Source organism: Pan paniscus, chromosome 3 (assembly GCF_029289425.2).
Source record: "Pan paniscus chromosome 3, NHGRI_mPanPan1-v2.0_pri, whole genome shotgun sequence".
Classification (NCBI taxonomy): domain Eukaryota; kingdom Metazoa; phylum Chordata; class Mammalia; order Primates; family Hominidae; genus Pan; species Pan paniscus.
In genome coordinates, this window is record NC_073252.2 from 155220856 (window position 1) to 155234636 (window position 13781).

Here is a 13781-nt window from a genome sequence, read left to right on the forward strand (position 1 = left end):
ACAAGAGACAATGGTTGTCTTAATTGTGGTTGTGGCATGGGGATGGAGGGAAATAGATGGATTTGTTACATCTGCCTTTTCTCTTAATTTCTTCATAAATGAAATAATAATTGTAAAATCGTAATCATTCATAGGTAATATACTGATATAAATTCAGTCAAGAGATATTTGTGGGTTAGAAATAAGCCTTTCAAAGGAAATCTGGCTCATTTGTATCTTATTAGCCTTAAATCTCACACAGTGGTTTGCAAAGAGTAAGCACACTATAGATATTTGTAGGGATGAAGAGTAATTATTTGGAAAATATTGAATAAGTAAAGGAAAAAATATAACATTATTATTGTGATGAAATATGATTTAGATTTCTGCCATAGATTTCTGCATGTGTCCTCTTGTTGAGCCCTGGCAGAAAAGCAATGAGTTACTTTAGTTGATGAAATGTAAAGTTAATGTAGTTATCTGACCTGACCCATCGTAGCACCAGGATTTACATGGGAATATTAAAACAGTCATTTTATCTTCCTTAAAAGTAATTTTTTTAAAGAGAAAGAGTATAAAGATATTTCCCACTATCTCAAAAATAATTTATGAATATTTCTATTTTTAGACTGATTTTTAGTATTTTTAATGTCTCCAACATCGTGTAAGGTATGACTAGCCATTCTACCTTATCACATAGTAACCTTTGTTCAACTTTTGTGTCTTCAGTCTCCTACTGGTGTTAAGGAATTCAACAATAATCTGTGGCTGACATTTGTGTGGCACTTTAAATAATGGCTTTCCCACAAGAATCTCATTTTATTCAGGAAACAACTTCACACGCAGACTCAAACTTTCTTAATTGCTGTCCTAAGAGAGTTATTAGATCTGCCTGAAAATAGTATAATCTTTTTCAGTTCAGTAATTAGTGTCGTGCATTAAATTGTACCCTAGTGGCCTAATAGAATTAATTCTGCTTCTTGAGTGTTTTAACTGTCCAAACCACAGCTGGCAGACTGGCGTTCACTCTTCCTAATATTACAGCATTTTGCCCAACACAACCTGGAAGTCTGAAATTTGACATATTAATTCCTTGTATTTTATAGTTTAAAAAGTGTGTAAATGACTGAAATAAACATAAATTTGATATTGATAAGATTGTTTATTTTGTAAACATGAATTTTAAAAATATGTATATCACACCAATAAAAATAAAAATGTGTTATTAATATTTATAATTTAATTCAGAGCGTCTCACATCTCATTTTCATATTTCTTTATCTGTAAAGGGAACAAGTGTAGGTAAACTCTTAGGTTTCCTGCAAATCTCTAATACCATGATTATGTGAAGTACTAACTTAAGCCCTCAATAAAACATTGTTAACATTTCAAATTTTTGCCAAATCTCTGACATCTCAAGTGGTGCCTCTATCTCTTAGAGATTGTAGTGACTTGCAGGTAGGCAGACAACTTTGATCTCCAGGTGCCGAAACTGAATCCTAAATTACTCTGGACAATGTATATTTTGTTTTTCATAGATCATAAAAAATAAAGAACTTTCACCTTGTTATAAGATTTCTAGGAAGTGGAGAGTCAGGGAGAGGGATGTGTTCAACCAACAAAATAAAAGATCTGCTTCTAAGGAAGTCTTTACCTATGGCTGAATCAAAACCAGACAATGCCTTGATTTCAGCATCTTTTTTCTGTCTTGGTGAATCCGATTAGCTTTATCTGAAAATTTGAATTCTTAAGTAATCTAAAGTTCCTGAATATAAAATTCTTAATCTGTAAGATTTTCAGTAAAGATTAATAGCCAATTTGGGTAATTTAGGCAAAAATATGTTGTTTTAAATTTATTCCTTTTACCTGAAGACTCTTTCTTCACAGAAGATTAAAATTATTTTATTATTTATGGAGAATAATAAAAGATGTTAATTTAGGTTTCTTGCCAATGCAGCTCCCTTTTCACCCTTGGAAAATGTGATAGAGCTTGTGTGCTTACTAAGGTTTTTATGAAGATTTTTATGCCTTTATGCAGTGAAGTTTCAAAGGACACATATTCAATATGCTTTACAGTAAATTAAAGATGACCTTATCACAGACAGCTCTTTTCCATAGGGTAAACTGTAGTTGAATTTGAAATTAAGACAAGTGAATAATTTTAAGTTTATAATACATTTCCTCATACTGTTCATTTGTCTTATGGCCCTATTTGATTTGGTCACTGTTGGTTATCTTAAAAAAAAACTTTCTTAAAATTTTTCTTATAGATTTACTTATCTTTCCTAGAAATCATAATTTTTGACCCTGTTTTAAATTATTTTGTAAAAGGATGAAACTGAGAATTAATATTGCATAAGATTCTCCAGAGGAATATCATTCAATGTATAATAATTTTTTAACTAAATAATTGAGGCTATTTTAGAAATGAGTATGTAAAATGTACCAGGCCATAAAACTTTTTAACATCCCGAAGTATGTTACATAAAACACTATTCTTATGGAAAATAATTGATGTTAAAGAAATTTCAAAATTGGTCATTAGTTTGGGAAATACTAATTAAACAGTTAAACTGTTATTGTGGGATTTCTGAGGGTCTATAATATGTCAATGTGAAAATCATTTTCTGTACTTATTAGATCACAGAACCCTTTTGTGTGGAGTGAGATAGTGGTTTTCAAAACATTGTAAAAACAAACTAGTTTTGCATCAAGATAGTAACAAAAGAAGAAAATAATGCAAACCTACTGGTCAATAACTTACATATATAACATATTTTACAACTCATCAAGCTTCTCACCTACTATACATTCATTTGATACAGTATTTGCCAAATAAAGTAACTAACCATCCCAGTGTACCTGGGATTGAAAAGGTTCCTGGGACTCAAGACTTTTCCTTGCAAAATTGTGACAATCCAGGAAAACAAGGGCCATTGGTCATCATAATTACCTCGGAATCACAGAGATCTGGATTCAAATCCACTTTTGCCACACATTTTTTGTAAAGCTGGGTAAAATGAAAGTTTATAACTTGGAATCTTCACCTATAGAATTGGAATAAAAACAGTGGTGGCATAGGGTTTTTTAGACTTACTGGGAAACTGTCTACCTCAGGCTTGTCACAAAGAGAACTAGGTAAACATGAATATTTTTCCCTACCTTCCTTTTCAACGCTCTTGTAACATAGACAGAAGAAGCATTGCTCTCCTTATTTTACTAAACAACCTTAGACAATAATACTTTAGTTCACTTGCCCAAGGCAACAGAACAGTAAATAATAAAATCTGGGCTTGAGCCTTGTCTTCTGATGCTAAATGCAATGCTTTCTAAACTATAGTCAACTAAATTCAAGTGTTAAAGAAAATTTCTGAAAGTCGCCATTCATGGGAAATATCGTCACACTTTAATAGTACTTAAATTTTAGTACTTTTTCTTTGAATATATTTTTTCAAAATTTTATTATGATGTAGATACTATGTTTAGAAAAAGGTGCCCGTCATTGTGATAACCCATGAAAATTTGTACTGTAGCCTATTTATCCTCTTTTATGTTCATTAAATTTGAGCTATACACAGAACTTTTTTTCATTCTCCCCTTTTTTTGGTGTTAGAATACTGTTTTCTGGTATCAGAGATTACAGTAATGTATTATTGATTGGTTTGGCTGATGACTATTGGACATAACAAGCATGTCTAAAATGCATATTTCATTTTATTTTTGACAAATAAGTCTCAATAAATATACATTTAAAGCAAAGTAAAAAGCACATTTGGAAAATGGACTGTAAAAACGATTTCCCTGATTTCTTCTTAATGTGTGGCTATGATGCGATTGTGATATAGCACTGCAAAGCAAAATGGTCCTCCACTGAAATATAAATTTCCAACTCAGCTGAGGGATTTCACAGAACATAAACACAGGGGCAGAGATGAAGCATTTGTTTTCAAAGGAGATAGTTACATTGCCATCATGCTCCTTTCAAATTAATTTACATCCAGTTTAATGAATGGTAGAATAAAACTGAAATATTTAACTATCCAATCAAAAAATGTGAACATATTTGTTTAGAAAAATAAATGAGCCATACATGCAGAACATAAGCAAAAAGGAACTCTGGAAACAGAAGCTGTTGATATTCTCTCAGCCCAGAATTGTGTTTCTATGATTGTGACTTTTAATTTAAAATGGTAATAGGCTTAAGACTTGATTAGTTTTGAGCATTTGAAAAAGGTTGAAAGGATTTTTACTCTTAATGTGTGCATGCTCTGAATCATATTCATAATATGCTACGTGGATCTAAATGCTTTCAATTCTTTCAAGCTAATCATATTTTTTTAATGTGGTTAACCAACATTTGTAGACCTCGAACACATTTAGTAGACGGCTTTATAGCTTTCCCTTAGTAATGTGAGCAAGCTAAGTCAAAAATGTTGGCTTTTTGCTATGATCATAATTTCCATACAAACTGCAATATTTTAAAATATTTGACTTATTCAATTTAGCCTACATTTCTTTTTCAGGGAACTAGACATTATTGTAAGAATTATCTTGGCAATAAACTTATCACTGTATAAAAACAAATTAATCAATTTTTTCCCTTTAGAATAGAAACAAACATACAAGCGAAGCAGATATATCTTGATGTGATATTTCTTATTTGGTTCAAGAAGTCTTTTCTTAAGTAGATGTCCTGTATTGTCGTCTCAGGTGAACAACAGAGTATGGGGAGCTTAGTGGTTTTACTGTTAGATGGCTTATCTTTTTTCCATGGCAAGGAAGGCAAGGTTTTCAGTGGAATTTAGAGAAAGAGAAATGTGTGGAGGTCTGGGTATTTGGAGAAGACAAAGATGAAATTATCATTTTTGAGAGTGAAAGACCTGAAATACTAAGGAACTGAGTAGAATTATTTGGGAATGCTGAGTGCCTGTTTTGGATTGGTGATCAAGAATTTAGCATGTCACAAAGTCAGTATGGTACAGTATTGCATTTTTTTTCTCCCAAGCTTCGCCGTACTTTTAGTACCTACAGATTGAAAAACAATGACAGAAATTTTCTCAACATTCAGTAAAACTTTAATGTCAAAATGTAGTTAATCATTAACTGACAGCATCATCCATTTGGCAAATGGTAGTATAGATACATGCACATACTACTACTTATCTAGACACTGACAATGCCTGGTACACATGTACCTAGGGCTTGGCCCTAGAACCTGTAATAATTCTTCTGTCCCACTGGGATCTGAATACCATAAGTTTGGAACCAATGTTATCATATACTATTGAAGCATGGAGGCTTGGGGGCATAGAAATTATGAAGTTTTGTGGTTCTTCTACTTGATTACCAGAATCGCCTAGGGGAGCCTAAGTAGACACCCCTAAAACCACTGCAGATCAGTGTGAGCATGACCAGGGTTGAATTAGAGACTAAGAATCCTGAAAGTAATCCATATTCCTTCTGCATTGACAAATGAATTTCTCATTGGACTGTAAATAAATATTAATTGTTAGTCTTATAGTTTTGTATATCACCATAGCAGGCTATAAAGTGAGGCTGTAACAAGAAGCAGGTTAGAAAAAAAAAAAGAAAAATAAACATTGACACAATTATTATGAAAAGGTCTCACCTGAAACAGCTGAGATATTAACATAATAGAAAATGTTTAGAGTCAAGAGCACATTTCATAGTCCCCATGTTTTGTAATGCTTCTCTTCGATTCTTAGGTTTCTAGATGCAGAAATTGTGTTTAAATTCTTGGACTTTTAAATGGTATTGTGTGCTGAGCAACTGCAGTCTTGATTGCTGGGGTGCAGTGAGTTTCTGAATTTTCTCCCGTTCTTATGAAATGTGTGTGATCCTTTGCAGTACACTTCTGCTCTGACCTATGATGCCGTTCAAGTGATGACTGAAGCCTTCCGCAACCTAAGGAAGCAAAGAATTGAAATCTCCCGAAGGGGGAATGCAGGAGACTGTCTGGCGAACCCAGCAGTGCCCTGGGGACAAGGTGTAGAAATAGAAAGGGCCCTCAAACAGGTCAGTTACTCAAAATAATCGTTAACGTGACTTAATATGGCCATTAATGTTTTCTTCCTGCTAAATTAGTCATCCTTGTCTTATTCCTTGTGTCTAATATACAGGCAATGTTCTTTTCTAACAACACAAAGGTAGGTTGAAGAGAGAAACAAATCTTATTGATGTAGTTTTCTTGACTTCAGCTGGTTAAAGTAATCTGTACAGTGTATATGTTTGGTTGAAGTAAATATATAACTCTGCTGCTTTCCCATTTCTTCATTAGGTTCAGGTTGAAGGTCTCTCAGGAAATATAAAGTTTGACCAGAATGGAAAAAGAATAAACTATACAATTAACATCATGGAGCTCAAAACTAATGGGCCCCGGAAGGTAAATCCTTAGTGATTTAAAGGCAGTTCTATGTGAGGAGGTGAGTTAGCTAGCCTATGAGTTCACCCTTCCAGAGAATTCTGGAGATGTGTATTCAGATAGAGTTTAACGACTTCCAGAAACAGATATATTTTGAAGTTTTTTTTTTCCCTAAAATCTGTTTATTTCTGGTAAGTAACATTGAATTGTAATTTTAAAAATAATTATAGGTAGAGCTGTTGAACTTTAATTTTTTAGACTGAAGGGGAAGTCTTTAATGAAAAGAGAAAGAATTTTTGTTGAAGGTTTACAGTTCAGAAGACAAAAAGTAGCTGGTGCAAATACTCATGTAACTGTTCAATTCAACATCAACCTTTTAGCTGTTTAGGCTAAAATGTCATTATTTGGATTTTAATTACATTTCTATATGACTACTCCCAAACAATTACTCTTAGAAAATACAAAAAGTGAATATGAAGAGACAAGTCATTTTTAGGAATTTTTTTATACTTCCTTTTATTCCTGTTAGATTCACATATGTAAAAGACATTTCTATTTAGAACAAGTCCAGTAAATGTGGGTCTAATTTCAGATTCAGACATGGCTTTGAAAATAATTAAATGCTTTGCTAATAGACAAGTCATTTATCCATACATCTGTCTGCTGTAACCTTTTCCAGATTGGCTACTGGAGTGAAGTGGACAAAATGGTTGTTACTCTTACTGAGCTCCCTTCTGGAAATGACACCTCTGGGCTTGAGAATAAGACTGTTGTTGTCACCACAATTTTGGTAATTTGCTACATATGCCATGTTTTACTTTGTATTTTCTTATGGCTAATATCTGCAGGAGTAGCTATTTATATTTTAGGAGAATAATATCTGTTTTGCTTCTTTTGCAATGTTTTAATCATTTATTGCATATTTACTCTGTTAAAAGGAATGCACAAGATCTAGCTAAAGCATTGAAAATGTTCCCCATTTTCTTTAAGGAACGCTACAGTTTACACAGATAATTCCTACCCTGGTGCTTACATCGGTGAACAATTGGGGAATGTCTTGAAGAGTGTTCCTCATATTTCTGCGAGTTATTCACCTTTCCATTCCCACCCGATACTGTGTAAATTCTTTCTTTCCCTTTGTTACATGATTTCATGATGATGTCAAGTTGTCTTTATTCTATCTAATGAAAGATGATCTCCTTAAAGATAAGGATTATTTCCCTTGTTTTTACTCCAAATTTCAGCACTGTGTTGGCACATAGCTAGTACACAATAAATGCATATTGAATGAATAAGGAAAAATTGAACTGGATCTTCAACACCCAGGCTTTGGATAGATGGAAGAGAGATGTGGATCAGCATGACAAGCTGTTGGTGAAATGAAATGGAGAAAATGGTGTTCGTTATAGGACAGAATTTTGTGACAAACTATTTTGTTGTATTTTCTTTTACAAAAAAAAAATGGGCTTAGCAGTGAAGTTGTAAATTGGTGTGATTTATTCTCCTAACAATATTGAGAGAAGATATAGATAGATTGGTAAGGGATTTGAATTAAAACATTAGTAGGCAATTGAAAATCTCTTGATAAGTGCAAATTAGACATTTGAGGATTTTTGCCTTTATCATGCCATTGAGAGGAACTATCTCATTGAGACCCCAAATATCCTCAGTGCCACTTTCCAATGGAGAATATTGGACTGTGTTGATTCATTTTTTCTTGCTTCCTTTTTCTTATGTTTACAGGGGGAAGCTACTCTCTAGCTATCCTTGTAGCATCATTCTAGGATATTGTATCTCACAGATGAAGTGAGACCTGAAGCCTGCGGGGGTAGAATCAGTACATCATCATGACAATGATCCTGTCAGTTTGTGTATCACTGACCATGAACCTGATTTCCACATGAACCTTATCTTTGGGACAGCAGTGACACAGGGTTTGGGTGAATGCTGGTTTTGGGATTGGCCTAACCTTAATCAAGGATAAGGGTGTGGTGAATCCAAACTTGAATAAAATAGGTTTTGAGCAGTAATATTTTGCTCTAAGTCCTAGTAGTGACAAACATGGCTAGAGAACATACAAAGAGTTTGTGGTTTTGAGTATCTTGTTAACTCAGTATGCTTGCGTACAAGCCGTCTTAATGAATTATAGCGATAGACATTCCGAGGCTTTCTGGGGGGAAGCATTATGCTTAAATTATTCCTCTACTGTTGTGTGTTCACCATCTATATTCTTCATTTACTCTGGCTAATGGGTAATAATTAAACCAGAAGATTTGATTCAATGAGAGTACATAATTAACACAGATATTTTAATCAGCTAAAGCAAAGTCTTTTCGTATAGGAATCTCCGTATGTTATGATGAAGAAAAATCATGAAATGCTTGAAGGCAATGAGCGCTATGAGGGCTACTGTGTTGACCTGGCTGCAGAAATCGCCAAACATTGTGGGTTCAAGTACAAGTTGACAATTGTTGGTGATGGCAAGTATGGGGCCAGGGATGCAGACACGAAAATTTGGAATGGGATGGTTGGAGAACTTGTATATGGGGTAAGTATAGCTCTTCTCATAGATAAAGTCATTCAATTTGAATTGTTGTTGACAGACTGCTTCCTCTCCCTGTGAAGTATCTATATCTGAGGTTGTTGATTTCCCACATTACTCTAGAAACATTATCTTGTTGATTTGTGAACATCTGAAACATTAAGATTGAAGCCAGAAGTAGACATGTAGATTAACTGAGACAAGCATTTCATCTCTCTTGAAGCATATGGGCCATATGTATTGTCAAAAGGCTGCAAATGCATGGATGCAGTGCAGATGTGTAATGATCATAGTCAAGCCAGCTGGGTATACTGTGTATTCATAAAGAGGAGGGGCATTCGGGGAATAATTCCTTTTTGTGTATCCTTTACTGGGACTATACCAAGGAAAAAATTATTGTCATTTTTCTGATTTCCTCTCCTTTTTCTTTGATCCAGTGACATAACCACGATTCCTTTTTCACCATGACTCCAGGTACTATTACTTTCCTTTTTTTCCCTTACAGAAAGCTGATATTGCAATTGCTCCATTAACTATTACCCTTGTGAGAGAAGAGGTGATTGACTTCTCAAAGCCCTTCATGAGCCTCGGGATATCTATCATGATCAAGAAGCCTCAGAAGTCCAAACCAGGAGTGTTTTCCTTTCTTGATCCTTTAGCCTATGAGATCTGGATGTGCATTGTTTTTGCCTACATTGGGGTCAGTGTAGTTTTATTCCTGGTCAGCAGATTTAGCCCCTACGAGTGGCACACTGAGGAGTTTGAAGATGGAAGAGAAACACAAAGTAGTGAATCAACTAATGAATTTGGGATTTTTAATAGTCTCTGGTTTTCCTTGGGTGCCTTTATGCAGCAAGGATGCGATATTTCGCCAAGGTTGGTTACTCACCTGCTTCAACTTTGTGCATTTTAGGTCTCAAGTGGACATTCATGGTGTTTATGGATTCACCCTAAAGAAGTTACCAGCTGCCGACTTCCTGTCCAAGCAGTTTAAGACTCTTGAAGGACATCCTCTTAGCTTCGGCATAAGTCTGTGAAATATTTGAACAATGTTCTTTGAATGTTGCTCATCTATTTCTTTGGTGAAATTATACACACCATGGAGAGGCTATAAAATGCATAAGGTTCCTATCATTCCATGCCTTCTTGGAGGGGTACCGTGTTTTTGCTGCATATTCTCATTTTACAGTCATCTGTGTGTTGATCCACAGACCTGTATATGGGAAAATGGGCAACATTATTTATTAACTGCAAAGTAACACCTTGTTAGATAAAACTTCGTTGGCACACATCTCATCTCTTTTATTTTCCCATCATTAGCTCATGGAAATGGTATGGGAGAGATGTTATAAAATTTATTTTTTTTCTAGGTGAGGTTGCTGGATTAATATAATAGCATATTTTCAACTACCCACAAATGCCTGGAAGGGACTAATCATTCATTAAAAAACCTGTCCATATCGAATGGTAATACACACACACATGGAATAAACTCACCTACCTTTAATCTCATTATGATATGTTAAATCCCTGCACTAGAATGCCTAATTATAATGAATCTACCACAAAGTACCCATTGATTTTATTCATGTTGCACGTATGAATAAGAATGATAGCCATGTTTGGCTCTTCAGAGGAATAAATCATGATTTTTCTAGTGTGATTAACATTTAAAGTCAAAATGATTATCACTCTACTGGCGCATTTTAATTTGGGCTCTATTACCCTTCTTCAATTTTACAGGATATCTTAATAACTAGTGGAGCGGGTGCCTTTCATGATACAATTTTATTATATTGTAGATTTTTAAAATCACTTTTGAGAATAACAAATGATTAATTTAAGAAAACTATATGAGAAGCTCAAAGATTTGCATCTTTTGCAATCTTTTTAGTATATTTCACCGAGTAAGATAAAGGAAATACATCATGTAGCCAGAAATTATCAGTAGCTTACTTCTCTAACAGTAGGTAATTATAGTGGGAATGATAAAAAAAATTACATTTTTATGAATTATACAGATTTTAAAATTTTCAGTTCCACCAGATTCCCTGTGACTTCCCTGTGGGACTTCAGTGAATTAGAAATATGCCAATGGAATTTGCACAGCATGACATATGTGTGTATATATATGTGTGTATATATATATATATACACACTTTTTTTATCTCTGACAAAATATATAAGATTCATAGTTTTATCATCTCTGTATTTAGTTTATTTGATCTAAGTTAAAGATATACAGAGAAGTTTCTAATAATTTGGAGGCAAATACTAACCATATTGGGGTCTCAGAGAACATTCTGACCCATAAAATGATAAAGAAGTGGTGCTCCCTTTGGTAAGAAGGACAATGAAGTATGTTACCCTAGTTATGAAATGTAAGCCATTAATATCCTGTGCTATGCCTTTTGGATAGTAGGGAGAAGTGTATGTGGGTTCATTATGAAGTAGGACGTGTCAGCCCAGTCTGGCCTGGGTTCCAGTAGATGCCTGCGCCTGGGCATGATGGCACTGCAGGTAGTTGTTTAGGTATCCAGTGTTTGTCAAGGAGTGGGAAACCTATTTGCACACAGGGACTGGAGCACAAGGCATATCAGCAATCTGTATTATCCCAGAGTCCGCCATGACATAGAGATGACTTCTCCTTTTCATCAAGGCTGCATCTAAATTAAGATGTTTTTTCTGTGCTTTTCATTTCATTCATGAGTCATGACACTACAATTTCACATGTAGTAACTTTTATTTCCTGGTAGGATAAACAGATTTTTAGATAGCATATTTTTCCTTGTTATTGATTGGTATTTTTTCATTCATAATGTATTTGATACAAATTTATTTTATTAAAACATTTGAGGTACATATCTTTCACTTATACTATATATGAATTTTAAAATTCAACATAATACATTGGAAAAGTTAATGATTTTTAATGAACAAAACTATCATTTTTTAAGAATGCAATGATGGTTACCCGAGTTGAGAAGAATACAGTAGCTTATTATCATTTTTAAAAAGCATGACATCCACAGATCACTTTAGAAATGTCTTTAAATATTAAAAAAATTATGATTCTTTTCCAAGTAAAATATGATATGAAACTATATTATTAATGTTAATAGGACACATTTAAGTTGTAATCTAGAGTTATTTATTAAATTAAGTGACTTCTCATTTGTCTGAAATTAAGTTTAGAATATCTTACCTATAAGACATGGTCTCATAAAGAATAGAATCACAGAAATTATGAGAGCAATATGCTGTAAAGGTTATTTTTATTGTCCTGTTTGCTTCTGGATTGTCCCCAATGACCCTGAAGGAATCAAATGAATATAAAAACATATATCACTTAAAAAATGATTTACTAGGGATTAAAAATAAATAAGAGCATATGCACATTTCTTTATTCCTTTAGCGCTGATGCTGATGGGTGAAAGTTTTAATTGTAGAAGTAATTTTTGTCTGTCACCATAAAATAATATTGAATTTCCTTCTCTGCATAATTTCTCAGAAACTCTTTGAGAAACATGAATTGATACTTTAAAAATACTTAAAAGTAAATAGTAAATAGTTGAAGTACTTTTCACCTTTGAATTATTTATAAGTCCAATAAAAATTTTTAGATATCATGTACATTTCAAATCAGTTGACATATTAAATCTGATATAAGGACTGGAATAGAGGACAACTTACATCTAACTTTCCTTAATTTTTACAACTGGAATAGAATGACACAAAAATGATTCTTAAACGTGTCATAAATTAATACGCAATATGTAGAGTCAAAAGCAATTACCATGTAATCAGCTTTTGTTTCAAGGGATTTGAGCAGTCAGGTACTGAATCTGCACTCTTAAATATATGATATGTGTCATATAACTATACTTCCCATTGATATTGGATAAATAGTGAACATTTTGAGAGTGATTGTGTCTACATAAGGCATTTTTCAAACGTAAAATATATTTAATATCCTTTTCAGAATATATGTGAGAAGTGTTTAACTTTTTCCATCCTTTCATATTTATTTTTTTGTATTTCATACAGACTTTGTGATAAAGTCCCTTAATTATATTCTTTTTGTTATTTCTTGCTATTTTTCTCTCTCTATCTCCTTTATTTTAGCAACTGATGTTTTTATATCAAAAAACTTTTCATTTAAGTTAGCTTCTCTCCTTTCTTAACTGCTTGAGTGGTTTATTCTACAAATATTTCCCAAGTGTTTGATCTAGAATATGTTTCATCAAAAGATTTATTTCTTACTGTTAATTGTCAGAAACTTTAGATCATAAATTGCCAATCATGATCTAAATTTTTAGAAATATCACTTGTTCACACTAGCAAGTCTAATTGTTAGGCATAGTAGAGTTATTGACAACAGAGAAACGGTTAGTTTTATTGGTTTGTCAATATCACTTAAATTCTTAGTTACGTGCAGAATCCCATCTAATCTTTCAAAATAATACAGTATATATCTTTTTCTATATCTCTATACCTGTATTCCTCTACTTCAGGTTTTAAAGTAAATTATTGGGTATCTATTAAGCTTTTAAAAACTATTTTATGTAAGAATTTGTAGTCAGAAAAATATTGTTATTTTATTATACATCAAACTAGAAATTTATGTCTTCACAAACTTTTAAATGTCTAATTTGTTTTCTTTGAGTTTTATTTTTTTTTGAGCAGGACACATAAAGGAACAGGGTCATAGCCATCCATACTCTGAAGCCATCTGATTTTTATTCATTAATAGTTATATTTTGTGCGGTATCTTTGCTTGTAGCATTATTTTTTCCTAATTTTTCTCTCCTGTACTGTATCTAACACCTATGTTTTACATACACAAAATTAACAAAATTTGAGGCCTTTTTTGTTTTG

The 13781-nt window shown here is 33.2% G+C and overlaps 1 protein-coding gene across 7 annotated transcripts in view; it reads left to right on the plus strand.

The window, feature by feature from the left end:
- The window catches only part of GRIA2 (glutamate ionotropic receptor AMPA type subunit 2), a 145463-nt gene that overhangs the window by 107517 nt on the left and 24165 nt on the right, over positions 1–13781 (plus strand). For all 7 annotated transcript variants that reach the window (XR_004671246.3, XM_063603966.1, XM_003822551.6 and 4 more), the window contains exons 7-11: positions 5848–6015; positions 6278–6382; positions 7041–7151; positions 8703–8909; positions 9409–9779. Coding sequence is in view for 6 of the 7 variants with exons in the window: in XM_063603966.1 (XP_063460036.1) it covers positions 5848–6015; positions 6278–6382; positions 7041–7151; positions 8703–8909; positions 9409–9779 (962 nt within the window). In the remaining variant the exon portion in view is untranslated. The remainder of the gene's footprint in view (positions 1–5847; positions 6016–6277; positions 6383–7040; positions 7152–8702; positions 8910–9408; positions 9780–13781) is intronic.